This window comes from Phodopus roborovskii, unplaced genomic scaffold (assembly GCF_943737965.1).
Source record: "Phodopus roborovskii unplaced genomic scaffold, PHOROB, whole genome shotgun sequence".
Lineage (NCBI taxonomy): Eukaryota > Metazoa > Chordata > Mammalia > Rodentia > Cricetidae > Phodopus > Phodopus roborovskii.
The window spans coordinates 19,682,498-19,707,948 of record NW_026126511.1 but is presented as its reverse complement, the minus strand read 5'-3'; the positions used below and the strand labels follow the sequence as shown (position 1 = coordinate 19,707,948).

The 25,451-nt window shown below is 40.7% G+C and overlaps 1 protein-coding gene across 1 annotated transcript in view; it reads left to right on the top strand.

Moving 5' to 3' along the window:
* Positions 1 to 25,451, top strand: part of Pibf1 (progesterone immunomodulatory binding factor 1) — a 140,507-nt gene that overhangs the window by 95,431 nt on the left and 19,625 nt on the right. The window contains exons 15-16 of the mRNA XM_051195294.1: positions 5,361 to 5,491; positions 12,661 to 12,745. Of these exons, the coding sequence (XP_051051251.1) occupies positions 5,361 to 5,491; positions 12,661 to 12,745 (216 nt within the window). The remainder of the gene's footprint in view (positions 1 to 5,360; positions 5,492 to 12,660; positions 12,746 to 25,451) is intronic.

Below are 25,451 nucleotides of genomic sequence, written 5' to 3'. Positions count from 1 at the left end.
TTCTGTTTAGATTTGATGTCAGTATAAAACTTGTCTAAAAAATAGAGCCAAGCTTAATGAAGGGACGCACGGGCAGTCCTCCCTACTCAGGACATCAAAGAAGGGAATCACTTGAGCCCAGGAATTTGAGTCTAACCTAAAGCAGCATAACCAGGTCCAGTCTTTTATAAGTAGAGAGCTAGACGTGTGGCTCATGCCTATTATCCTAGCCATTGAGAGGTAGAAGCAAGAGATTCATCCTTTGCTGTGTGGCAAGTTTAAGGCTAGCCTGGGCTCCTGAGTGATGCTGCCTTTAAAAAGAGAAACATAAATAATGTAAAATCTGTTAGAAGAAGGGTTTAGGGATAGGTGGCAAATGGAATCTGAAGAACACAGGTGGGGAAAGGTTAGGACTGCCACCAGGAAGGTAGAGGCAGGAGAAGCACAAATTAAAGCAGTGTGGGTAAGACTGTCTAAGAAAGTAACAGGTAAGTAGAGGCGGAGAGAGAAGGAAAGTGAGAGATGGGAAGAGGGCGAAGAGGATGGGGCGGGGTGCAGTGACTCACTCTCTGGGAAAACAGTCATGGCCAATTTCTGTCACTTATGCTTTTGACAATCCTTGCTGACACTTTCTCAGAATGCATATGGAAAGCAACTTTTCCAGAAATTCTAACTGACCATCTTAACAAGATTAGCAGAGCTCCCGCCTTTGTCCTGGGAAGGAACTTAGGAGCTGGTTTTCTCTGTCTGACTGTATCGCATGTGGCATTTCATCCTCGTGGGGCTGGCATTCAGGATACCATGTAACCACATATGAGTGCTCTATTAAATGGGTGACTCATGACAAGTTTTGAAGGAGAATTTGTGAAATAAAGAGGGTGTTAGGACAAACACGGTTCCCAGGAACTGTGACACAGCGCCAGAACCAGCTTTTAACAAGGTTACATAATCATTACCATTGTTACTGTAGTGCTTGTGTTTTGTGGTTCTGCTGTGAAACTTTATAGAAAGTACCACTTGCTCTAATGATGGACAGAGCTAGACATGTGGCTCAGAGAAGTGCATACTTGCTTCACAGGCACCAGTTCCTCCTGTCTTTGATCCTCAGCACCCCATAAGCCAGGCATGGTGGCATCTGCCTGGGTGGCAGCAAGAGGGTGAGGAGTTCAAGACTGTCCTCAGCTACATACTGAGTTTGAGGCCAGCCTGGGCTACCCTGCCTTAAAAGAATCCATAAATGTCAAGGCTACCCTGGGCTACACATAGAGAATATCTCAGAAATAATTAAGAAGCATGACTGATAATCAGTTAGCAGACACTTGCTTTTGATTGCAGAAGCATTGGTGAACAGCTGATGTTCTAAAGCCCACTTGTCTCTTCACTACACACCTGTCTACAATGTCTGACCCCTGAGCCTCTGGACCTACCTACAGTCCTGCAACTAACAGGGCACACCCGACAGAACAGTTTCACCTTTCCACCCAGATCCTAACTAAATCTTTAACTTCTTGGAGATGAGGTCATTAACATACAAAATGGGACTGGGGTAGGGGGTACTCAGTTCAGTGTATAAGATGGCTTACCCATGCAAATAGCTGGCTGAAGTAGCCTAAAGCAAGTCCTAGATTATGGTAACTGTTCATTCTCCAGGTCTGGCTGCTCTTCAGAATCAGAGCCCTGTTGGATTTTGATTCAGTTTGGTCTGGAGAGACTCCTTGTTTTTTGGTAACATTTTCCCAAGTGATTGACAACACAAGATCTTTGCCTAATGTTTCTTTTTACTTAGACCAAAAAGAGATGATGGGAGATGTCATTCTGTAAATATGTTTCTCTTATTGGTTAGTGAATAAAGTACTGTTGGCCAATAGGAAAGCAAGATAGGCGGGACAAGGAGACTGGGAGGAGAGAGGAAGTGGTAGGGAGGAGATTCAAGACAGAAGAATGCCAGAGTCTCTCTCTGTTAAGATGAGATCAGGTGGAAATACTTAGATTAATAGAAATGGGTTAATATTTAAGACAGAGCTAGCCAATAAATGCTAGTAACAGACTAACAGCTTTATATCTAATACAGCATCTCTGTGTGTTATTTGGGGCTGGCACGGCAGAGAGACCAGACCAACAGGAAAAACCTACTCATTAACAACAAAAGGTGTGCAAGTGGCTCAGTGTTACCCACCTCTACATATATCACATGTATGTAAGTCCACTTACTAGAACACAGTACAGTCCCTCCCTGACCAGAAAGGGCCCCATTTCCTCCTGGAAAAAATTCCTGTGAAAAAGAGACTCCACAAGAAAAAAATTCTGCATTTAAGGAGAAAACTCATAGACCAGTTGTCATGGCACAAGCCTTTAACCCAAGCACTTGGGAGGCAGAAGCAGCTGGATCTCTGTGAGTTCCAGGATAGGAAGGGCTATGTAAAGAGGCCTGTGTCAAAATTTAAAAAAAAAAAAAAGAAAAGAAAAAAGAAAGAAAGAAAAAAAAACACAACAAAATGTGGTTACATTTATAATTTGTAAATTTTAAGAGAAAAATATAATTTTGGATTTTAATCCCAATTTGAATTAGTTTTTGAATGTAAAATATAACTATATTTTAAACATGTACTACTTTCCTCTGAATCATATGTACAAGTGTTTGAAACAAAGGAGGAATAACAATCCTATAAACTGTTGTGTCATGGGTTTAATCCTGAGTCATGTGTTGTCTAGTGCCTGAGTCATTAGTTACTAACGCCTTCCTATAAGGAAAAGCTTGCTAACAATAGGCTGTGAGTGATTGTGAAACTTGTTGAGTACTTATTGCTGTAACTAGGAAAAGGCTTTAAAGCACTATTGGGGAATTTGAGTTTTCGAGACAGGGTTTCCCTGTGTAACTTTGGAGCCAGGAATTTTTTATTTTATTTTATTTTTTTTAATCAGAGGAATTAAATTCTGTCAATTAACTTTTTCACAAAAAATAAAACAAAAAACACCCACCACTTTTTATTAACAGTTGTATTCTTATCCCCAGGGAGTAAAAGAAGAAAGGTGTGGGGAGGGAGGGTAAGGTTAAGCCTCAGTGGGAGTGGATGGATCTGCCACTACAACGTAGCATGGACAAATACATATATGAGGCCCTAGACAATGGGGGGGGGGACTTAAAATCCTACGCACATTTCTAAAGAAATATATCCTTAAAACAGTAATGCTGTAGCTTTTTATGAGTGTTGGGGAAGCCCCAGCATGTAAATTTGATGCCTTGGAAGTAAGGCTTGTGACTCATTTTGCTGTTGTAAAATCACATACACGTAGTTGCTGTTGTGAAAAACAATGTGTAGGATGGCTGCTGCTGTTTCTACAATTACAGTTAGAGTTGGTAAGTTTTAGACTGCTCATTCTCCAGCAGAGCTTGCCACTGTGCTTTGTAGATGCTCCGCTGCCCCTCCACCTTTGCCTGTCCACCCCACAGCATGGGTAGAGGACTGTACTTAGAAACACAGCCACTCAACTGGCAGTTGAGTTTATTCAGCCAGGGTCAGTTGGCTGAAAACAAAGTCAAGGCAATTATTTGATATAATTGACTAAGGAAACTGGTTATACAGGTTAGTAGACCTTCACTGGGCTGCATAGTTGAATGTTTCTAAAGTAATTTAGTAGCATAAGATTTCAGTGACATCACAGTGGATTTTAAAGAACAGATACCAGAACGGAAGAAAAGCACACCCAAACCCTAACTAGAAGGGAAGAAGTTGCCCTTCTAAGAAGTCGCCTTCACTGGTAAAGCGTATTATCTTGCTCTGTGCTTCTGTCTCTGCCTGAATTGGCTCATTCTTTCACCTTGCACATTTAACAGTGCACCCCTGTGTCACTGCGCCCTCTCCCCCTTGGTGTCAGGGAGGCTAGTCACTTGACTGCTTTCATGGGTTTTCAGTGTTTCTATGTGTGCGTGTGTACACATGGACAAACATGCCACAGCACAGAGGGAAGCTCTCTTCCTGCACCCAAGTCACAAACCTTTCTCTGCTAGGGTCTTTACTGGCTGATCCCACTTAACTGTTAACGTTTTCTGATTCAGTGGTTGGTTGGTTACTTTTTCCAGGGTCTCGCTATGTAGCTCTGCAATTCTGCCTGTCCTGAACCTCACAGAGATCCACCTGCCTCTGCATCCGCCTCCCAAGTGTGGGATTTAAAGGCGTAGGACACTATGCCCAACTTCTCTTACTGTTTTCATAAAAAGAATGGAATGTCCCCCTCAAAAAAAAAAGAAAAATTGAATACTAAAGTAAATTGCATATAGAGCTTAAAATAGTATGTAGACTTAAAAATAAACTTAAGAAAGAAATTGTAAGTATTGTGGTAGTATATCCCTGTAATCCCCCATTCAAGGGGCTGAAGCAAAACTGTGATTCTGTCTTGAACAACAGATAGTCCAGCCAGTTCTTTGTGCTTGGAACATAGCGTAATAGTTAGGGTGTCTGGTTGACATGTATGTGACCCAGCACTGACATAAAAAAAAAATCAGCATAAAGTTTCTAAGACATTGCGAACATAGTTAATGAATTGTACACTTAAAAATGGTTTAAATGGGCTGGGCATGGTGGTTCATGACTTCAGTCCCAGCACTCAGAAGATAAAGGCAGGCAGATCCCTGAGTTCAAGGCCAACCTGCCCTATAAAGCAACTTCCAGGAGAGCCAGGCCTACACAGAGAAACCTTGCCTTGAGGGAAAAAATGATTTAAATGGTAATTTTTTATGGGTTTGGATTTCTGGTTTGGGCTATTTTTTTATTTTAACCACAATTTAAAATTTTTTTAATTATATAAAATGATTCAGGTACATGAGTTATGTTTTTAAAACTAAAGGGGATATGAAAAATGAAAGTTACTGAATATTATGTATTTTTAGAAATAAAGTCTAAATGAAAGATTGTTTCATCTAATGAATTTTCATTGAAAGGAAATAATGTGTGTGTATATATGTAAGTGTATATGTATATCATGTTGCTCAAATTAATAAATAGAAGATGTGTGTGTAGTATTTTACATTTTTCTTTATTTTTTACAACCATTTTTCCTATTTATAATGACTGTATTGATTAGTCATTTTTTAAACCTCCAAATGTATACAGTTTTATTTAGCATGTCAGAATAGTTCATGTGCAAAAGAGTTTAGTGCGCTCTGCATGTGGTGTGTAGCTCAGTGCAGGCATGTCACTGGGGTATGTGGTATGTAGCTCAGTACAGGCAATTAGGTCCTGGGCGTGTAGCTCAGTGCAGGCATGAGGTCAAGCTCCAGTGCTAGAAAATCATGTCAGGAGGATAGTGCGTTGTAACACTAAAGCATTGGGGATGGTTTCAGTTTAAGTTTTCTCCATTTAATATCATCTGTGTTTCTTTAGCTTGATAGAGCCAATTCACTGTTAAACCAGACTCAGCAACCCTACAGATACCTCATAGAATCTGTTCAGCAAAGAGATTCCAAGATTGATTCACTGATGAAGTGTACAGCTCAACTTGAAAAAGACATCAGGTAAACTATCTACCCATCTTTTATTTAGATACTAAAGACATTGTTAATTTGCTGCTGTAGATGAACTTGAACTGTACATTTTAAATAATGTCATCGTGGGCATAGTCTTAAGTGATATAAGGATTTAAACTTACAGGAAAGGCGCTGTAGGGATGATGACTCTCTGGACAGAGCGCTTGCTGTGTGTGCTAGAGTGAGCACCTGAGTTAAATCTCCAGGACTCGAATAGAGCCAGAGCCAGGAGTGCACATGTGTTGTCCCAGTGCTTATAAAGGAGGGTTTCCTGAATCTAACGGACCAGCTGTCATGACAGAAGCATGGCAACCAAACCAAACCAAACAAACAAACAAACAAACCCCTGTCTTAAACAAGGTGGAAAGCAATGAGGGACTCTTGACCCTCCATTTTCCATAAGCAGCATGGCTCATGTACAGCTTTACTCACATGGTATCACCTTCATATTTCACCTTACAACCAGAAGTCTTAGCATGCTCACTACCAAAAACCATTGTCCATGCTAAGCACAAGAGCCAGCTTGTTCTTGTCCTCCCAGATTCCTTACTGAGCTTTAGGCCAGGAAGGAAGAACTAGAAGCACATGTCATTTGTAGAGTCAAGATGGCCTTTTAAACAGGTCAAGTTTATACATTTACTTAGGTTTATGTTGACTTTGGTTTGTCTGCGTCTGATCCTTTACATGAAGTAAACCAAGAATTACCTCATTTCCAGCACCTTTATTTAAAACTGGATATATGTTAGAAAAAGCGCCTTTATGCTGTTGTGAAAGATTGCTTCCTTTATTAGTCACTCTCTCTCCCTCCCTCTCTCTCTCTCCCTCTCCCCCCCCTCTCTCCCTGCAAAAGGCTTTCTCTGTATCTCTGGCTGTTCTATAAACCAATCTAGCCTTGAACTCAGAAATCTGCCTACCTCTGCCTCCCAAGTATTGGGATTAAAGGCATGCGCCACCACACCAAGATCTGTCATTCATATTTGTTAACCTACTGGTTTATGAATATAAAGTTTTTGTTTTGTATGAAAAAGAGAGAGAGTCGTGCCTGGCAGCAAGCAGCCTTACCTACTGAGCCCTTTTGCCCTCTTGCTGGCACCCATTTTTAATTTTTTAAACAGGAAAAGGATGCTACACATTGAGAACAAGGCTTTCACTCCTTAATAGTTGGTTATTTAGCTTAGTTACTAAATTTAAGACTGATATAAAATTTTAACTTTCTGAGTAATCACTAAACCACCATAAATGTGAAACAAAAGAAAATTTGAAACTGTTTCCTAAGAAGTACTATAGAAATTTGAACTATCACGCTTAATTCTGAAGTATGAGTGTTCTTTAAATACAAATCTTCTTCATCTCTCGCCATTCCTACCACACTAAAATAACTGCCCCAGAACTTTATTCCTGCTCTTAATTTTTTGTTGTTATGATAAAATAAAGTCACCTATTCATATAGTAGACATCACGATAAATAAAAGTTTATTTCTAAAATTACTGTAAAGTTTAAAATATTTCTTACATGTAATTACTAACAAATTGATTCAGTTAATTAATTGATTTCACTATAAGTACATGTTGCAACAGAAAGTATGTATTTCATCATCATCTGCACATGTAGTTAATTTTAGGAGAAAACTTCAGATGGGACTTTTTCTTGTTATATATTTATTATAGTTGAAATTTTTATAATTTTACACTTATAAACTTGGAGAAAGGACATAATATAAACACCTGGAGAAAATACTTCTTTTACATTTGCCTCAAAATAATTCTTAAATACTTAATTCTGTTAAGAATTAAAGTGGCTTTCGGGAACCTGTTCCCCCAGCCTTGATGCAGGGGGAGGAGCTTTGTTCAAGCCCATGGGAGGCCTGCCCCTTTGTGAGTGGAGACAGAGCAGGGGTGGATGTGGGAGGGCAGGGAAGGGCAGGCAGTCAAGGACATGAGAGGAGGGAGGGAGGGAAACTGTAGGTGGTATGTAAAATAAATGAAAAATTGTTAATTAAATAAAAAGAATTAAAGTGGCCAGGATATTTAATATAAAAAGATACTGTGTAGCAGTTAGAAAACATTATATAAATTCATTCCTTGAAAACATAAGCAGCTTGTCCTCTAAAAACATATGGTTTGGCATTAGAACCAAAATTTGATTCTGTATCTCCCTACTTGGTCATTCTGCAGTCTTAGCCATTAGGTTATACTGCCTCCCTATGTTCTGTCCTAGATGAAGGATAATTTCTCTCCAAATAATGAAACAAAGAAAGAGAAATGGGATAGAGTGGAATATTTATTAAATGTAAGGCTTTGAGCTGATAAATATTGAAACTAGGAGACAGATAGATAGGATTATATTTTTTCTCATTTTAAAATACTCCATAATAAATGAAGTAATGAACTTCTTGTTTTACAAAAATAGTCTTAAGGACACACTGGACAGGCTGGAGAGAGGACTTGGAGGCTGCGAGTAAATATTGCTCTTGTGGAGAACACAAACGAATTTAGTTCTCAGCACCCAAGTGAGGTAGCTCCCAGATGCCTGTTGTCCAACTCTAAGGGATCCTATACTCTCCTAGTCTCCACAGGTACCTGCACTCACATACCCCACATAGACCCACTTACACACAGAATTAAAAAGTAATAAAAGTAAGCTGTCTTTTTAAAAGTTGAGGGAGATGGCACGCTGGCTCAATCAATAGACTACCTGAGTTATAATCCAGCCCAGGGCTTCCCTTCAAATTGGGACAAATTAGTAAAGCTCACTATTTTTTTTTTTTTCCCCAAACATCCTGTAACAAAATTTCCAAATCTGCAGTAGCCAGTATGATAGCTGCTTACCACATGTTTTATTCAGGAGCAAATTTCTTAGTTCTGTTTGTAGAAAGAAGTTTCTGTCCTGTCCGATCTCACAACCACTTAGTCCCAAATAAACATACAGAGGCTTATATTAATTATAAACTGTTTGGCAGATGGCTCAGGTTTCTTATTGGCTAGCTCTCTCTTAATTATTAACCTGTTTCCATTAATCTATGTATTTCCTTGTAGTCTTGGTTTACCAGAAAATACCCAGGCATCCTACCTTCCCCGGAGCTACATGGAGTCTCCCTGGCTCTGCCTACTACCTTTCTCTATCTCTGTCTGAATTTCTCTCCTGGCTAAATCCTTCCTGTCCATTGTCTGAAACAGCTTTATTCATCAACCAGTAAAAGAAATATATATTCACAGCATACAAAAGGACATTCCCCCATCATTATTTAAATTAATTTTCATTTTAATTGTCACATCGGCTAATGGTATTGAACTACACAGCCAGCCTCTTTATCCATGAGAGTGGTATTAACATACCTAATTCGCATGGCTGTCTGAGGATAAAGTTACAATTTAATATGTATAGCATAATATCTAAGCGTCATAAGCATTTTCCGTTATTGGTATCCATCTAAATCTTGACAAATTTGTGTGCTGATAATCTTAAAAATCAGAAATAATATTTCTCAGGATGTTGAATTTGGGCAAAAAGTTAAAACTCCTGTAGTTACAGCATAGTAATCTTAAGTCAATGTGGAATTACTGTCAGAATATCTATTTGAAGTGGGCCCTGGCTGTCCTGGAACTTTAAACTAGGTTCCCTTGAGCTCATAGATCCATGTGTCTTTGCTTCCTGGTTCTGGGATTGAAGGTGTGTGCACCCCCCCCCATGCTTAAATTATCAAAATAGTGTTTCATAAGTTCATAATATATTTTAATAGATTCTGAACTATTTGATGGGATGCGATGTCATGCTTCCGGATGAACCGTCATCTGTTGTGAAAAATCAAAGTAATATAATAGTGGCTTTACAAATTCTGCCATGATTTCTGCCTCTGTACATGTATGAATGATAAGGTATGGTGATAGTGTTAAAAAGCCAGTTGCAAGGCTAGAGAAATGGCTCAGAGGGGAAGAATACTTGGTGAGCAAACATGGAGACTTGAGTTCAGATCCCAGCACCCATGTAAAAACAACTGAAAAAGCTAGATGTGGCCACACGCCTGTAATGCACAAACACCTGCAATGCACAAACACCTGCAATGCACAAACACCTGTAATGCACAAACACCTGCAATGCACAAACACCTGTAATGCACGCACACCTGTAATGTACACACACACCTGTAATGCACACACAAAACCATAGAAGAAGAAGCCTTGTGTCTTCTACATAGGCATGTACACTGGCCCACAGAACACACATGTGCCCACACACACAGCAAATTAACAAGTTTAAGTTCATGCTTATCCTCAGCTTTGCAGGAGTTAGTTCGAGGCCAACCTGGGATACACTAGACCTTATCTTAACAATGAAGGTACTGAGGAAAATTATTACCTTCCTTTAAACAATGCCATTGTACTACCATTAACCCTTGCAAGTTTAAGTGTTTATACAGTTTATTCAGTCAAGCATTCTACAGCTGTGCCATATACTGGCAGACCTACCTATGCAGTACACTTAGTAACCAGAAAGGCTAGGATAAATATGTACTGAAAGAAAATCATCAGAAGCTGATGGAGCTCTCACAGTAAGGTGTTGCTAGTAACTGCTTTGAATTCCCCGTCATTAAAGTAGTAATCTAGTCTAAAAGTAATACGTTAACTCTCCACAACGCCACAGGAGACAGTCAGTCTGGAAAATCCAGTGTGATCTCTACTTGGATCTGAGGGGAGCATGAAAAGAGAGTAATTGGTGTAAGTTTTCTTTCCCTGCTGTAGGTTCTCAGTTTATTCTTAACTAGTAGTTAGAAAAGAAAAGACTACATTGTCAACTTCTCTTACATGGTGAAGCCAGAGTATATTGATCCAGGAAGTTAAGGTACAATATATCAGGAATATGTTTTCCTATAGCAGGTGAAATAGAGCCATAAACATGAATTTCTAAGTAATAATTAACAGTGAATTGAACAATTATGGGTGTAATATAACATTCAAGATAGAAGTGCTTAGGGGAAGTTTGTTTTCCAGCTTTATGACTCACACATGGAAGGCTTATATTTTTTAAAAGTAAGTTTGCGTTGTTCTGAACTATGTCTTATGAAGACTGAATTTCTACTGAGAAAGGACATACTATCAGGACAGTGGATTTAATGATCATCATGTGGAGTTTTAGAAATGCCCATGTTATAAGTAGTGTCCCTTATGACTTAGATACGTTACAGCAGAGACTAAGACTTTGAAAGTCTATCCCAGATCTTCCAGTCAAAGAAATATGCTGTCAAGCATCCATGCGGCATGAGATTAACTGCTATGTTTAAGATGCAACATAGTGATGCTGTGTTATCCGCCCAGCTTGGATTCCATAGTGTGGCTGCTTTGCTGTTTAATTGTGGAACACTTGCTTTATTCTTGAAATGTTAAATACTATATACATACAAAGCCTTTCCAGAGAATATCCGGTCAGAATCCTTTAATTACTTCAACATTCTATATTCCCATTGCAGTGTTTTATTTAATGGACTTGCTGGTGTTTGGAACAGAAAGGGAGAGTGAGTGAGTGAGTGTGTGTGTGTGTGTGTGTGTGTGTGTGTGTGTCTGCCTGTATGTATGTATGTATGTATGTATGTGTACTTATATATGAATGTAAACACTCCTTGAAAAGACCTAGTTCTGTTTACAGGACTTTACTTTCATTGTGAGGGGTGTGTATCCCCAGATAAAATACAGGTAGCTTGGAATTTGAGCATTTCAGAAACACCTGATGTTCCATGCCTCAGATCCTGGCAGAACATGGCATTCTGTGCCGGACACCATTTTGTTCAACTGCTCAGTTTAGTAGGATCCCTGGCGCCTACCTCTGCATGTCAGTTTGTTTTTCTACTGAGCTGCTTGCCTTTATTGGCATGTAATTACTGTTTTCCTCTGATGCCTGTTCTTCATCTAAGTTAGTAATAGTGTGCAGCATTTATGTAGAGTTTTATGTGCTGAGCGCTTTATGTAATCATTTACTAGGTAATCCACATATCCCTTTGGCACACATGAGGAGTTTACACTTTTACAGATGTGAAAACCCAGTTCTGCCTTACACTGCACAGTAGAGATCACTCAGAACTTACTCAGCCTGTCCTCAGCTGACGTCATGGGGAGGAGCTGGCAACTGTCCCTTTTAAGTCCTTGGAATTGCCGGTTCTTCCAGAATGGTCATTACATTTAAGGGTTTTTTTTTTTGGGGGGGGGGGAGGAGGGAGGTGTTAAGACAGTGTTTCTCTGTATTGCTTTGGAGACTGTCCTGGTACTCTGTAGACAAGGCTGGTCTCAAACCCACAGAGACCCGCCTGCCTCTGCCTCCTGAGTGCTAGGATTAAAGGTGTGCCACCATTACCGCCTGGCTTCCTCTAGTATTTTTATAATTGGTAACTTTTTGTTAAAAATAACTTAAAGATGTCTTACAATAAAATGCTCTCATTAACTTCACCCTCACAGATTTTCGTCTCAGTGTTTCAGGAACTGTGCTATTTTGATTTGTTTTTGCTTTTCTCAGTTCTTAGAGGTGGTCACATTTTTTTGTTGTTGTTGTTTGTTTGTTTTGGTTTTTTGTCTTTTTTTTAAACAATGATGTTAAATAGAATATTCCACAGTTATTTCTTAGAATATTAATATGACCTGACAGTGGACTCTGTCATAAAGCAGAACTTACCAGTGAGAAAAGTCACAGTGTAGACATAGAAATTTTATACCAAACTAAGAATTTGGAGGCAAAATTATTTTGCAGTTTACAGGAGACTGGTTTATTTAAATTATGTACTAGGTAATTTACTATGTGACAAATTAAAAAATACTGTTGTAAGTTTAAGGATAAATGCTTCAATTTGATTGCTAATATCTTGTGTTTTAATATGTCCATGTATGTATCCTTTCCTTCTACCTGCTTTTAACATTTTAGGAGCAAGCAGTCAGTAAAACACTGATTGTGTGCCCAAAGCAGACATGGTAGTCACATTGTCAGAAATTTCTCCTGTAGAGTAACTAAGCCACTCAGTTCAGTTACTTTGTGTTCAGTTACTGCTGTGTTTACTGACTACAAATCCCATTCATCTTCAGCTCAAACCATCAACTTTGTGTTTATTCTTTTTATTTGCTGTCTCTTAATTAAACTCACACAACATGGTCACGTTTTAAACTTGGGTTTTCAACAGCAATTTAAATAAGGAAAAGTCAGCCCTGCTGCAGATGAAGAACCAAATGGCCTTGGATTTGGAGCAGCTTCTAAATCACCGTGAGGTACTTTCCCGCCTTGTCATAGTTTGTTCCGTCTTGAACATTTTCTAAATCAGTATTTGCATTGAGACGTTTGGTCCTGGTGTCTTGTTCCTGTGCTCATCAGTGACTTCTGTGTGTAGCTCAATCTATCCGTTTTTATAACACTTTGTCTGCGATGTACTTTATTTCTAGAGCTCACTCTCATTTCTGGAATGCCTTTCTTATATCTCAGCCACTGATTTGCACATTACTTAACCACTGCCGGCTTTGTTTCTTTCTGCCATTAGACATTAAGTTTCTTTCGCGTGCCTCTGTCTTAGCTATCACTGTGCTCATGTGCAGTAAGTCTATGGAGCTTTAAAGTTGAAGTGCTCTGTGGGTGAGGCGTCTCATGAGCCTGAGGCTGGTCTCTGTGACCCTCCTACCTTCAACTTCTAAGTGCTAGGATTGTGGGTGTGCACCACCCTGTGCAGATTTGTGAGGTTCTTTCATATTTTTTATTGTTGCTCACCAGGTGTTTACAATTCTTTGAAAATGTAATCTCATAACTTGTAAACTTGTTTATAAAACATTTCCTTTAGTGAATTTTGATCACAGTCATCTCCCTCCCTCAGACCCTCCCCACCTCTCCACCCACCTAATTTGCTGTTTTTTCTCCCTCCCTGCTACCTCTATCCCCTCCTTCCGCCCCTCGTCTCCTTTAATACCCATCCAACCCAGTCTGTGCTAGCTGAGAAAATATAAACAGGGGCAGGTATATAGCTCAGCTGCTACCTGCTTGCCTGGCATGTACAGAGGCCTTGGGTTCTAGCTCAATACCAAATAATACTAAGCACCTCACATTTCAGCACTCAGCCAACCGAAGCAAGGAGGTCAGAAATTCAAGGTTGGCTATATAGCAAGTTTGAGGTTAGCCTGAGATGCATGAGACCCTACCTCAAAAAATATAAATAGTATGATTTAACTTTGGGGAAATTAATCTCTCTTGTTTCTTTTGGCAAATACACATAGTTATTATTACTATCACCATCTATATGTTTAGTAGTCTCACCACCCCGAAAACTCTCTCATGAGCCCTTTAAGGTAGCTTTCCCCCAGTCCTGTTCCTTAATGGCAACTGTCCTATTTTCTTTACCTATGGTTTCACCTTTTATATGCAGTCATATAAATTAAATTAGCAACAAGTAGCCTTTTACACCTGGCTGTTTTCACTTAACTGAGTATTTATGTCACATTATATGGCTGAAGCATGGTTCACTAATTCATAGTCGGTAGCTATTTGGGTCACGCTATGGTACATTTAATTTTTAATTTATTCTTATTAATATTACAATGTAATATACTAGTTATGATTTTGTAGCTCTTTTATAATTTTTATTGTTTGTTTTTTTACTTCACTTGAAAATATATATCAAATCTACAGATAAAACCACTCTAGAAAGTTGTGTGTGAGTATTTGTGCAAAACATGGGCCTCAGTTTCCCTTGGGTACACGCTGGAGCACAGATTCTGAGTTTTAGGGTAAACATACGTTGGTAAGAACCTGCCAGATGTTTCCAGGGTGAGTGTGCGCTTGCCCTTCATATGCAGTGATAAGAGTGCCAGTAGCTGTGGGTCCTCACCAGCAGCTGACATTGCTAAGTGCGATGTGTGGGTCCAAAGCATTTTTCCAGTGTACTGTCTTAATCATTGCTTCTTTCCAGCCATATTTCTATCATTTTACTTTTTAAAATAGGCAGTTGCAAAAGAAATCACTGATTTATGAGAGTACATAGAGTTGTTTCCTGCTCTGGAAAAAGTCTGTCAACTGTTTGGGAAGAATATTGTGGAGAGAGATTAACCTGGGGACTGTTGCTGGAAACAGTTCAAAGGTGCTGGGGCAGTCGGAAGGCTGTCTTCACTAAAATAGGGAAAAGGACTGGAGAGACAGCTCGGTTAAGGACACTTGCTGCTTGGACCTCTGGGCTTGGTTCCCAGCACCCACTGGGCCAGCTCACAGCTACCTAAAAGTCTGCTTCCAAGAGTTTTAACATCCTCTGGCCCTTGTGTGATCGGCTTGTACATGGTACACATACAGTCAAGTAGGCACAGACATACACATTCATGCAAACAAAAAAAAAGAGTAAGTTCTCTTAGAGGTATCTTTTATATCTATCATCTTCTATGATGGGTAGAAGAGTCAAGCAGGGGTGATCACCGCAATGCTGACCTTGAGGCAGCACTTTAGATGCTGAGGCAGGAGGATGGAGAGTTTGAGGCAGGATTTTTATATGATGGATAGAAGAATCAAGTGGGGTGATCATGACAACGCTGGCCTTGATGCAGCACTCTATACACTGAGGTGGAGGTGGCCTACATACTGAAACTAACCGAAAAAGCAAACACAGTAAGAGCAGTGTAGCCCTGAACGGATTTTTATCCCCCTGCTTTTTAATACAGGCTCACATACTCCAGATCAGCCTCAAACTCACCATGTAGCCTGGCTTTGAACTTGAGATCCCCCTGCCTCCACCTACCAAGTGCTAGGATTTCAAGGTGTGTCTCCCATGCCCACTTACTACGCTGCTGAGACCAGACTGGGACCTGAGCTGAGTTAGGTGAGCTTTGAGCTGAGCAGTGTCTCAAGCCATCAGACTGCACTTTAGAGATAACCTGCGGGTAAACAAACCCCTCAGGAGCAGATGGCAGAGCTAGGTCAAGGTTCTGTGCATTCTTCTGCCTGTCACTGTAGACTGTCTCCATCAGTACAGCATCACTTATGTCCTACAAGTGTTTCTTCACTGTGGAAGGCTGACTTAGTCAGTGTATGTCTTTAAATCTGAATGTTTAAGAGATCATAACCAAAGGTTTCCGTCCCATCACAAAGCTGTGTAAGACTTTCTTTTCAGAATGGCAAGTGTCATTTAATTCTAAAGGATTATGCTACACTGAAAATTATAGAAGCAGCTATTCCTACGTTTTATACATCAAACTAAAGCCACATTATTCACAAGTCCAAATAATAACTATAAAGCTGTGAACCAAAATAATCCATCCTCCCTTCAGCTGTTTTCTCAGGTACTTTGTCAGAGTGACAAAAACCTGGCTAAAGGTACCAAAGGCCACTGGCTTACTCCATGCTGTTTCTAAGCCCTGGGCATATCATTTATTGTAAATCACAGGTTTAATCAGCTAATTTCCAAAACCTTAAATTAGTGATTCAGATAGAAAACAAAGAAACACTTTAAAGCTCCTCAGATCCCGTTCTGAGTTATGGCTGCCACTCCACCTTCTAGGCAGACCACTGACTTGTCGTGTGCTTGTACATGTCTGTAACGTGGCTGCTGGTAAATGAAAAGGCACCAAGTGGGCAGTTCCAGATTGTCATTTCTAAAATATTTGGAGTCTGACTGTATGCAGCTTCCATTTTCTGAGTTAGTGTTATAAAAATATATACTGGCCAGGCATAGTGGTACACACCTTGGTCCCAGCACTCGGGAGACAGAGGCAGGCAGGTAGAGAGGGAACTCCAGGACAGCCAAGGCTACACAGAGAAACCCTGTCTGGAAAAACAAACAAACAAACAAAGTGAAGAGATGGTGTGTGTGTGTGTGTGTGTGTGTGTGTGTGTGTGTGTATGTATGTGTGTGTGTGTATGTGTATATATATATATATATATATATATATATATATATATATATATATATATATATATATATATGGGGAGAGAGAGAGAGAGAGAGAAATGAAAATAACAAACTGTAGTTGTCTTTTCAGACTATGAAACTCAACCTGGGTTAAATATGTTGGATTGAAACTGTACAACAAGTATTAATCAAAAGTTTTTACTATAGACATTCATCAGGAGTTGTGTGTATTGTGATTAGCAGTGGTATTGATAGGTAGGTGACTTGTAGTCTCGCCTTCTTTACAGAAACTAAAGGTGTACATTGGGTACCAGACCACACCTTTTCATCCTGTGTTCCCCAAGTTTTTGTTCCTGTATGAAGTATGAAATAGTACGAAGTTTTGTTCCTGTTTGTTAGTGAAACTGAAATGCAGTAAAAGACAAAGTATCTCAGGTAATTTCTTCTACCGAGGCAACATTTGTCATGTTGTGAGCGTTTCTGGTGATGAACGTCGTCCAGGGTCAGCACTGCCATGTGTAATGTATAAATCCTCACTGCAGTCCACAGGTAGCTACCTACCACAGGCCCTCTTAGTGCAGGCGGAACTGATTATGATACAAGTGAGGCAAACCTAGCCTGTCAGATCAATTTAGTCCCATTCAGACGAAAGAAAGAAAACCTCCCTGCGAGTTATAGCTCACATCAGTTCCAGGGAAGGTTTGCCTCTGTAAATGAACATTAACCCCCCCCCCCTTTTTTTTTCCTGTCAGAAAATGAAAGCTGGGTAATTCAGTGTGCTTCATTCTTGTCTTAGTTTCCAAAAGAAAAAACTCATAACTGAATGTCTTATGCAGGTGTTACAGACCTTTTCCCCTTTATTTTCAGTGCCTTACACTAACCTTTTCTAGTTCCTTCCCAGTAGATTATAACCTCTCTTACTCTTAAATGTCTTCACTTGCTCTAAGGTTGACACTTGATGGCAGAAATAAAATAGAAACATTAAACAGGCTTTTCGAAAAGGCAAAAGGAAACTAACTGCAGGATTTGGGAACTGGAGATTGTAAGCGTTGCAGGTGAAGGAATTGTGACCTCTTAGACCAGCTAGTCCCCGCTTGTCGGGGGGGGGGGGGAGGGGGGGCTCAAGATTTGCCGTACTGCCCCCCCCACTTCTTCCGGCTCACTTTTGTCTTAAGTGAAGGACATTTATGATGGAATCTGAAAATTCTAATTCTGCTTGTTTTTGTTATTGGAGTGTGTGTTTGCTGTGCTGGGGGTTAAGCTCAGGGCCTCACGTTAGGCAAATGCTCTACCACAGAGCTAAGCTATGCCCGCAGGCCCTGAACTCTTCTCTGTCTCCCTCCCTCCTTCATTTATTTATTTATTTATTTACCTATTTAGTTATTGAAGAGGGCTGTTACGATAACCCTTTCCCAACAACCTGGTCCCACAGCTGTGTCAGCCCCAAATGAACACCCAGACGCTATATTAATTATAAAACTCTGGCTGTTGGCTTGGGCTTTTTATTGGCTAGCTCTGTCTTAATAACCTATCTCTATTATAATCTTAAGTATTTCCTCATGGTCTTACTGGAGACCCCTCATCCGCATCCTCTCTTCCCTGAGCTCACATAATGAATGCCCATCGTCTCTGCAGAGAAGAGAGCAATTTCCTGTTTGTCCCTGCTTATATCCTGTTCTGCCCAGCTACATTACTTCCTGCCTGTCTGTACAAACCTCCAGACCTCTGTGCTTAGCTAGTGGCAAATTTCTGCCCAGCTACATCACTTCCTGTCTGGCCAATCAGCCAATCAGTGTTTTATTAATTAACCAATAAGATAAACAGAACAACATTCCCCATTAGAGGGCAGATCATAGGTCCTCAGAAATAAATTCTTGAGAGTTGAAGGAATGTCTTTATTTAGTCAAGTGTCTACTTTAATACTAGCCCAAGCTTAAGCCGATAGTGTAAGAGCCCCTTTGGAACACCCTTTGGAATTGTAGTAGGAGGTGGTAAGAACGCCACTTAAGAAGCTATTCCTGTATTTCACTGCAGCTACATTGCTGATGACGACATGAGTGAAAAATAGACCAATTTATAAACAGAAGCACAGAGCTTGGTAATTGGATTTAGGGACTGATGAAGATGAGAAATGAGAACGGATGGCCCAGTGTTTGGTCTGATGATAGATAAGTCTGTGGTAGCAGAAGGGTGAGTAAGCTTGGGGAAGAAAATCAAATGTCTAAGTGGATATTATCTACTGCTGGGTTAAAATGTGAGTTCTTAAGCCCCCAAAAAAGAAGTCATTAGAAATAAAGATTTGAGTCTCATAACATAGCTTTTTGACTTTTTTTTTTTATTTTGTTCTGGGTTGTTTGTTTTTGTTTGTTTCTTGGGTGGTGTTTTGTTTTTGTTCTTGTTTTTTGGTTTTTTGTTTTTCTGTTGTTGGTTGGTTTTTGGTTTTTGAAGACTGGGTTTCTCTGAGTAGCCCTGGCTGGCCTGGAACTCACTTTGTCGACCAGGCTGACTTCAAACTTGAAAGATCTTCCTGTCTCTGCCTCCCAAGTGCTACCACCACTGCCCGGAACAGCATGGTGGTGTTTTGTTTTTCGTTTTGTTTGACTATGGAATAGATGGACTCATGAGAGTGCCTAGATTGAGAACAAAAGAGGGTTGGCAGGGTAATGAGAACCACTAACCTGAAAGGCTATTCACACAATGAAGAGTGGCCCTGTAACAAGAGCATCAGGAACGCTGAAAAAGCACAGGCAAAGCCACTTACACTTGGGGGCGGGGGGGGGGGGGGGGACTGCTGTCAGCATGAGTGCATACTGTCAGGGGGTCAGGCCAGCTCTAGGCTGCTTCCTGTCTGCCATGATGTTAGTCTCCAACACATCCCCCCCCCCACCCACGAGTGGGAATGACAATCCGCTCAGTACTAGTGAAATGCCAGTGTGTTAGCTGTCATGGTTCCTCAGAATCTGAGGCAGAAGGATAGAAGAGTTCAATACCAGCATGGGCTACATACTAAGACTGAGACCAGCCTGAGCTACATAGAAAATCTTGTCTCGGAAAAAAGAAAATGAAGGGGGTAAAAATGCTGGCCCATGCCTTTAATTCCAGCATATAAGAGGCAGAGGAAGGTAGACGGCTATGAGTTCAGGGCCAGCCTGGTCTATGTAGTGAGTCCTACATATTGAGTCTTTATCTCAAACAACAAACAAAACCCAAAAGGAAATTGTCCCTTTCTAGGAGGCAGCTGGGCGAGTGGAAGCAGCGTCCGCACGCGTGTACATTAGAGAGTTATCCCAGTGCAGCAGCAGGTGACAGCTGACTACACCAGACTTGGCATTATAAACTGTGGCTGGGGCACACTGTTAATCCCAGTCCTTGGGAGGCAGAGGCAGGCAGATCGATGACATCCAGGGCTACACAGAGAAGCCCTGTCTGGATGTTAAACTATGGAGGATTCCTGAGTCCATTAGCATCTCCACAATAAAAAAGATGGTGGTTTAAAAAAACAAAAACAAAAACTGCCAAACCAAACCAATGTAAAGCAAGTGACAAGTGATACATACATACCTCTTAACCTCTCAAGACAAAAAAATAAATAAATAAATAAAAGTGATTTGAAACAAAGATTCAAATTTACAACCAAGCAAGAGAGTCTATGAGCCAAGCTACAGCCTGGCTTACAAGTGTTAAGTGTAGGTACTCTGGCCATCTGCACCGCCTACTACTCTAACTTGGTATCCTCAGGCCAAAGGAGGCCTTCACTCAAAGTGTCTCTTCTTTTTTGCTCTCTCTCTCTCTCTCTCTCTCTCTCTCTCTCTCTCTCTCTCTCTCTCTCTCTCCCTCCCTCCCTCTCTCCCCCTCTCTCCCCCTCTCTCCCCCTCTCTCCCTCTCTCTCCCTCTCTCTCCCTCTCCCCCACACACCCTGAGCTTCTCCCATGTGCATGTCCTGACTGGCTGCCTCCTTTCCCAAAGACAACCCTTGAGGAAGAAGCAGGGCTGTTAGCATCTATAAGCTGGGCCAGAGCAGTTTGGTTTGTTTGTTTTCTGTTTTCTATAGCTTAGGCTGACCTCAAATTTGGAGCATTCCTCCTACCCTGGTATCCCAAGGCCTAGAATTGCAGCAACATTTGTTTTTAAGACTTGATCTCAGAATTTCTTGTGCATTGTTAAATTTTTTGAGGTCCATGAGGAGCTGTTGGTATTTAACATAATCAACATTAAAACTGAGAAATGGTTTTAAATTACATCCATTAGCTGGGTGTCTGTGAGGCTCTGAGTTCAATCCCAGCAACACCAAAAGACAACAACAATTTATAATTGGACTTGGTGGTACATTCTTATAATTAGGGGACTGAAGGAAGGTGGTCATAAATTCAAGACCAACCTGTGCTACAGAGTTTTAGGCTTGCTTGGACTGCATAGTGAAACCTGTGTCAAAACAACAGGAAATATATGTGATGGACGTGTACACACATACTTATATTCACTAAGTAATTGAAAGGTAAGATACTAAACTCTTATGTTTATTCACTTTTAAATTTTTTTCTCTGTGTTGCTTTGGAGCCTGTCCTGGAACTGAGTCTGTAGACCAAGCTGGCCTCAAACTCACAGAGATCCACCTGCCTCTGCCTCCCGAGTGCTGGGACTAAAGGCATGTGCCACTAATGCCCAGCATTAAATAATATATTTTTAAGAGAAACCAAGCATAGGTTAAAAAGTATCTTTTAGGGGGCTGGGTATAGTGGCACACAACTTTAATCCTAGCACTTGGGAGACAGAAGCAGGCAGATTGCTGTGAGTTTGAGGCTGACCCGAGCTAGTGAGAGATCCCTGACTCAAGTCTGCCAAAGGGGAAACCTGCATAAGACCCAACTAGACCCCCTTAATATAGGTGACAATGGTGTGGCTGGGACAATAAAGAGGCCACTGGCAGTGGGTCCAAGACCTACCTCTAATGCACAAACTGACTTAGTGGAGCCCATTCTACATGGAGAGACACCATGCCCAGCCTAGACACAGGGGTGTGGGGGTGGGGAGGTGCCTTGGTCCTGCCTCAACTAGATGATGGGGCAGACTTAGTGGACTTCCTAGGGGAGGGAGCCCTTACCTTCTCCGGGGAGTGTGGGAGTGGGAGGAGAGAGAAGGAACTGGGATTGAAATACAAAAGGTAAATGAATGAAAAGAAAAAATGAAATGAGACTTAGGTTCCTGAGTTCTGCCTAACAGCTCTGGAGTCTCCATGTGATGCTGTCCTCTCTCTTCAGCTTCCTCACCTATAAAGAAGATGGTCTGGAGTTATAGGAGGGTTGCATTTTCAAGGCCATTTTAAATGCTGTCCTTTATCCATCAGACCCCCAAAGCTAGACAGAGGAAGGACTTGGATTTTTTTTTTTTTTTTTTTTTTCCTGAAACAAGTTGTCATGTGGTCCCAGTTGACCCTGATCATACTGTCCCTCCTTCCAAGGGCTGTGGTTCCAGGCATGTTCCCACACTCCGCATAGCCTCCTGCCTGCTCGTATTTCTATTAGCACACCTCCATCCCTCTGCCATCACACTTATGCGCCTGGCTTGCCCAGTAGGGTACCACATTCCTCTTCATATCTTTCCTACAGTGTTTAGCACATGGCAAGTATCCATTTGAATTTCTATTAAAGTAATTATGCCTCTTTCCTGTCTTTTAATAGTAATTGTACTATGAGCTACCAAATAGTTTTAGAAAGTGGCATTTAATATGTATCTCATTTCCTCCCCCTCCAAAACTGTTTCTTTCTGATTACTGGAAAAGTACAAACTGATCCTAGAACAATTTCAAAGATCTATCTGCATGCAGCCAATAGAAAGTCAAGTCTGGAAAGTTTGCCTAGCACAGAGCTACTCAGAAAACCCAAGACCTGATAACTAGCAACAGCAATAGCAGCCCTTGCTTATCAAGCCTCCGAGGAATACTCAGCATTTGTAGAGTGTGAGGCATAGGCTTCTAGGACCCAGCATGTCTGCTGTTGCTTCCTTTCCCATGGCCACTTCAGTTAGTATTAATGCGAATTCATCAAGGGCTCTTTACTAAGTCCCTAGACTGTGCAAAGACTCACTGGCTTGAGAACTGGGCTGCCTTCCTGTGCCTTGATAACCCACTTCTTAAGGCTGTGCATGTCACCTAGCAGAAAGAAACCAACCCTGCAGTTAGGCGGCTTTCTGAAAAGTGAAGTCACGGTGTAATTATCATTCTTTGATGGTATGTTTATGTTCCTGGAGTCTAACTCATATGTTCTTTGTGATTTCTCGGAAGATTTCAGGGGCATTTCACATCCCAAGTGCCCCTTAGGCAATCCACTTCATGAAAGGTTCCAACAAATTGCATATTTCTATATGTGTGTCACGCTTTTTGGTTCATACTTAACTATTTAGAAACTTTCTTAAGAATACAATACCTTTGCACATTCTTTTTTCTTATACACCTATTCAGTGACTTTTTACACTTAATGTGACTGGGATGGGGGTGAACGACAACCACTAAGTAGGTAAGCTAATATTTCCTTAAGTAAAAACAATTGTTTTTCAGTGTTACACGTTTCTACTCAACAGTGGTGGTGCTCTTTACAAGTTAAATATGAAGTCAGTGGTAAAGCATATGCAAAACATTAAAAATTAAATACAAATGTACATGAGTATTAAGGAAAAAATTGTTATAGTGAAAACAGTGCACACACATACAGTATTATTATTTGCCTGTAAGGTTACTTTGGTTATATTTTGTTCTGGTTATTTGTTTTTCTGTCACCGCTGTTTTTGTTGTTCATTCTTCTTGTGGGCCTGGGTAGGAGATTGAGCAGGGTACATGCCCTGGCGCTGAGCTACATCCCCAGGCCCAGATACAGATGCATTAGAAGGTTTTTTTCCATGTAGCTCAGCGCCAGGGCATGTATACTGCTCAATCTTTGTGAGTTCATAACTGAGGCTATTCAAGGGATAAATATATCTTGAACTGTTGTAAGTTCTTCTATACTGTTTCAAATGCTTTCAAGTCAACGATATTGTCCGAGCTGTCCTACTCAGGGACAGTTATAGATTGCTTCTAACCAAGTATGCCTGGGGTAAGGAGCCAGCTAAAAACAAGCCTTTTGCTTATTCCTTCTAAAACTCAAAAGAAGATGAGTCTTTTTGTACTTGTAACCCCAGCTGTTTGAGACAATTGACAAGAGGATTGCAAGTTCAAGGCCTACACAGATTGTAGAAAGAATTCGAGGCCAGCCTAAGCTACTTAGTTAAACCTAGCACCACACTGCAAAGTACTTGCCTAGTATGCATGAAATTCTAGGTTTCAACCCCTATCACAACAAAATAATAATAACCTAGCTAAAGATTAACCCCCCCAAAAAAGGGATCTTTTTATAATGACCTTTGATATTTGGGGATTAGTATGTCTTCATCGGTACAGTGCTTACCCCACCCCTACACCCCCAAACTTGAAGAGATGAGTTAGGTCTCTCACTCAATAGAAAGCAGGGTGCCCTGGCACATGTTGTAACCCCAGCACTGAGGACACAGACACGGGTCACTCTTAGGGCTTACTGGCCGGCCAGCCTGGCCTAACTGACACATGTTTAATATTGCCGCCTTACCATGTAGTTCCTTTGCCTTCATTCATGGCACTTAGGCCTCACTAGAGCCGTGTGATGGCTGGTGTCTTGCACATTTTTGCAGAAGCAACAACTTAATTTCATTTTCCCATGCTTTGGAGTTAATTCTCCTTGAATTTGAATTTGAGTTCCATGTCTTGAATTTGTTTGTAACAGGATTTCACTGTGACTTCCAGACAGGCATCAAATGTAGCATCCTCCTGCCTCGTCCTCCTGTCCAAGTGTGCTGGGATTGCAGACATGCATCAGCACGCCCCGCCGATATTTATACTGTAGACAACCTAGTAGAAGGAAGTCTGAACTATTCTGCTCTGGTTTTACTGCCTTTTAGTCCTTTCAACACCACCTTTAAATTGTTAGATAACTTTGTTTTTTCTTGCACATAAACCTCTCTACCCTGTGTGAAGCAATAAAATGTCTCATCATAAAAATATTTTATCGGTGTATAAATACTCTTTTAGCTTTTTCTGTCACACATTCATATTATGTGTTGTAGAGACTTGTCAACTTCTGAATGTCTTTTGTTTCTAAAGGATGAAATACTATTTTTCCCATTGTATTTTAGGAATTTATTGAATATTTTCTTTAAATAGTAAGTATACTTGCCTGAGTTTTCTTTTTTAAGGTTTGTGTTACGGGGGGGGGGGGGTGTGAGGGATACATGACTTGTGCATATATGGAAGTCAACAGACAGTTGTGGAGAGTTGCTTTTGCCTTCCACCTAGTTGTCTTATTTCTGCTGTGCTGTGCACTGCAGTCTAGCTGGCCCTCTGGCTTCCTGACAGTTCGTCTAGAAGTGCCTTGTGCCTCCCATTTTGCCATAGGGATGCTGGGTTTACAGGTGAGCCCTACCATACCAGGCTTTTCCCACGGGTTATGGAAACGAAACACAGGTTGCCAGGCTTGCACAGCAAACACTTGTACACACTGAGGCATTTTGTTAATAAGAAGAGAGTAAATAATGTCTTGCTATCGCTTTTAGCCCTTTATTTTTATGACTCCCTTAGAATAATAGTAGCTTACAACAAATCAAAGAATTCTAGGACATAAAGGCACACAAGCACACACTACACACCTAAAAAGTCTCTTCAGAGACACAGTAGCCAAGAGGAAGTGGTAGCAGAGATGTTAGGTCATGGTCAGAATTAATCACTTTGTGATATTTTTATATAAACTTAACAGCTCATTGATCTTGTTATTCACATATCAAGAAGCTAAAACTAAGAGAAGAATGGAATGTTTGGGATACAACTCAGAGGCAGTATGTGCCCCAACATAAGCTATGCTCTGAAATTCAGTGCTCACAATGGAGAACCAGGTCTAAAGGCTAACCCTGATACTGAATGTGAACCACACAGAAAATACATGTCTATTAGATTATGCCAAAATAGTAGAGACCAGAAAATAGAGAGCAACTAAGCGAATTGTGTTTAGAAGGACAGACCAAGCAAAGTCAGTAATGGCAGCAGA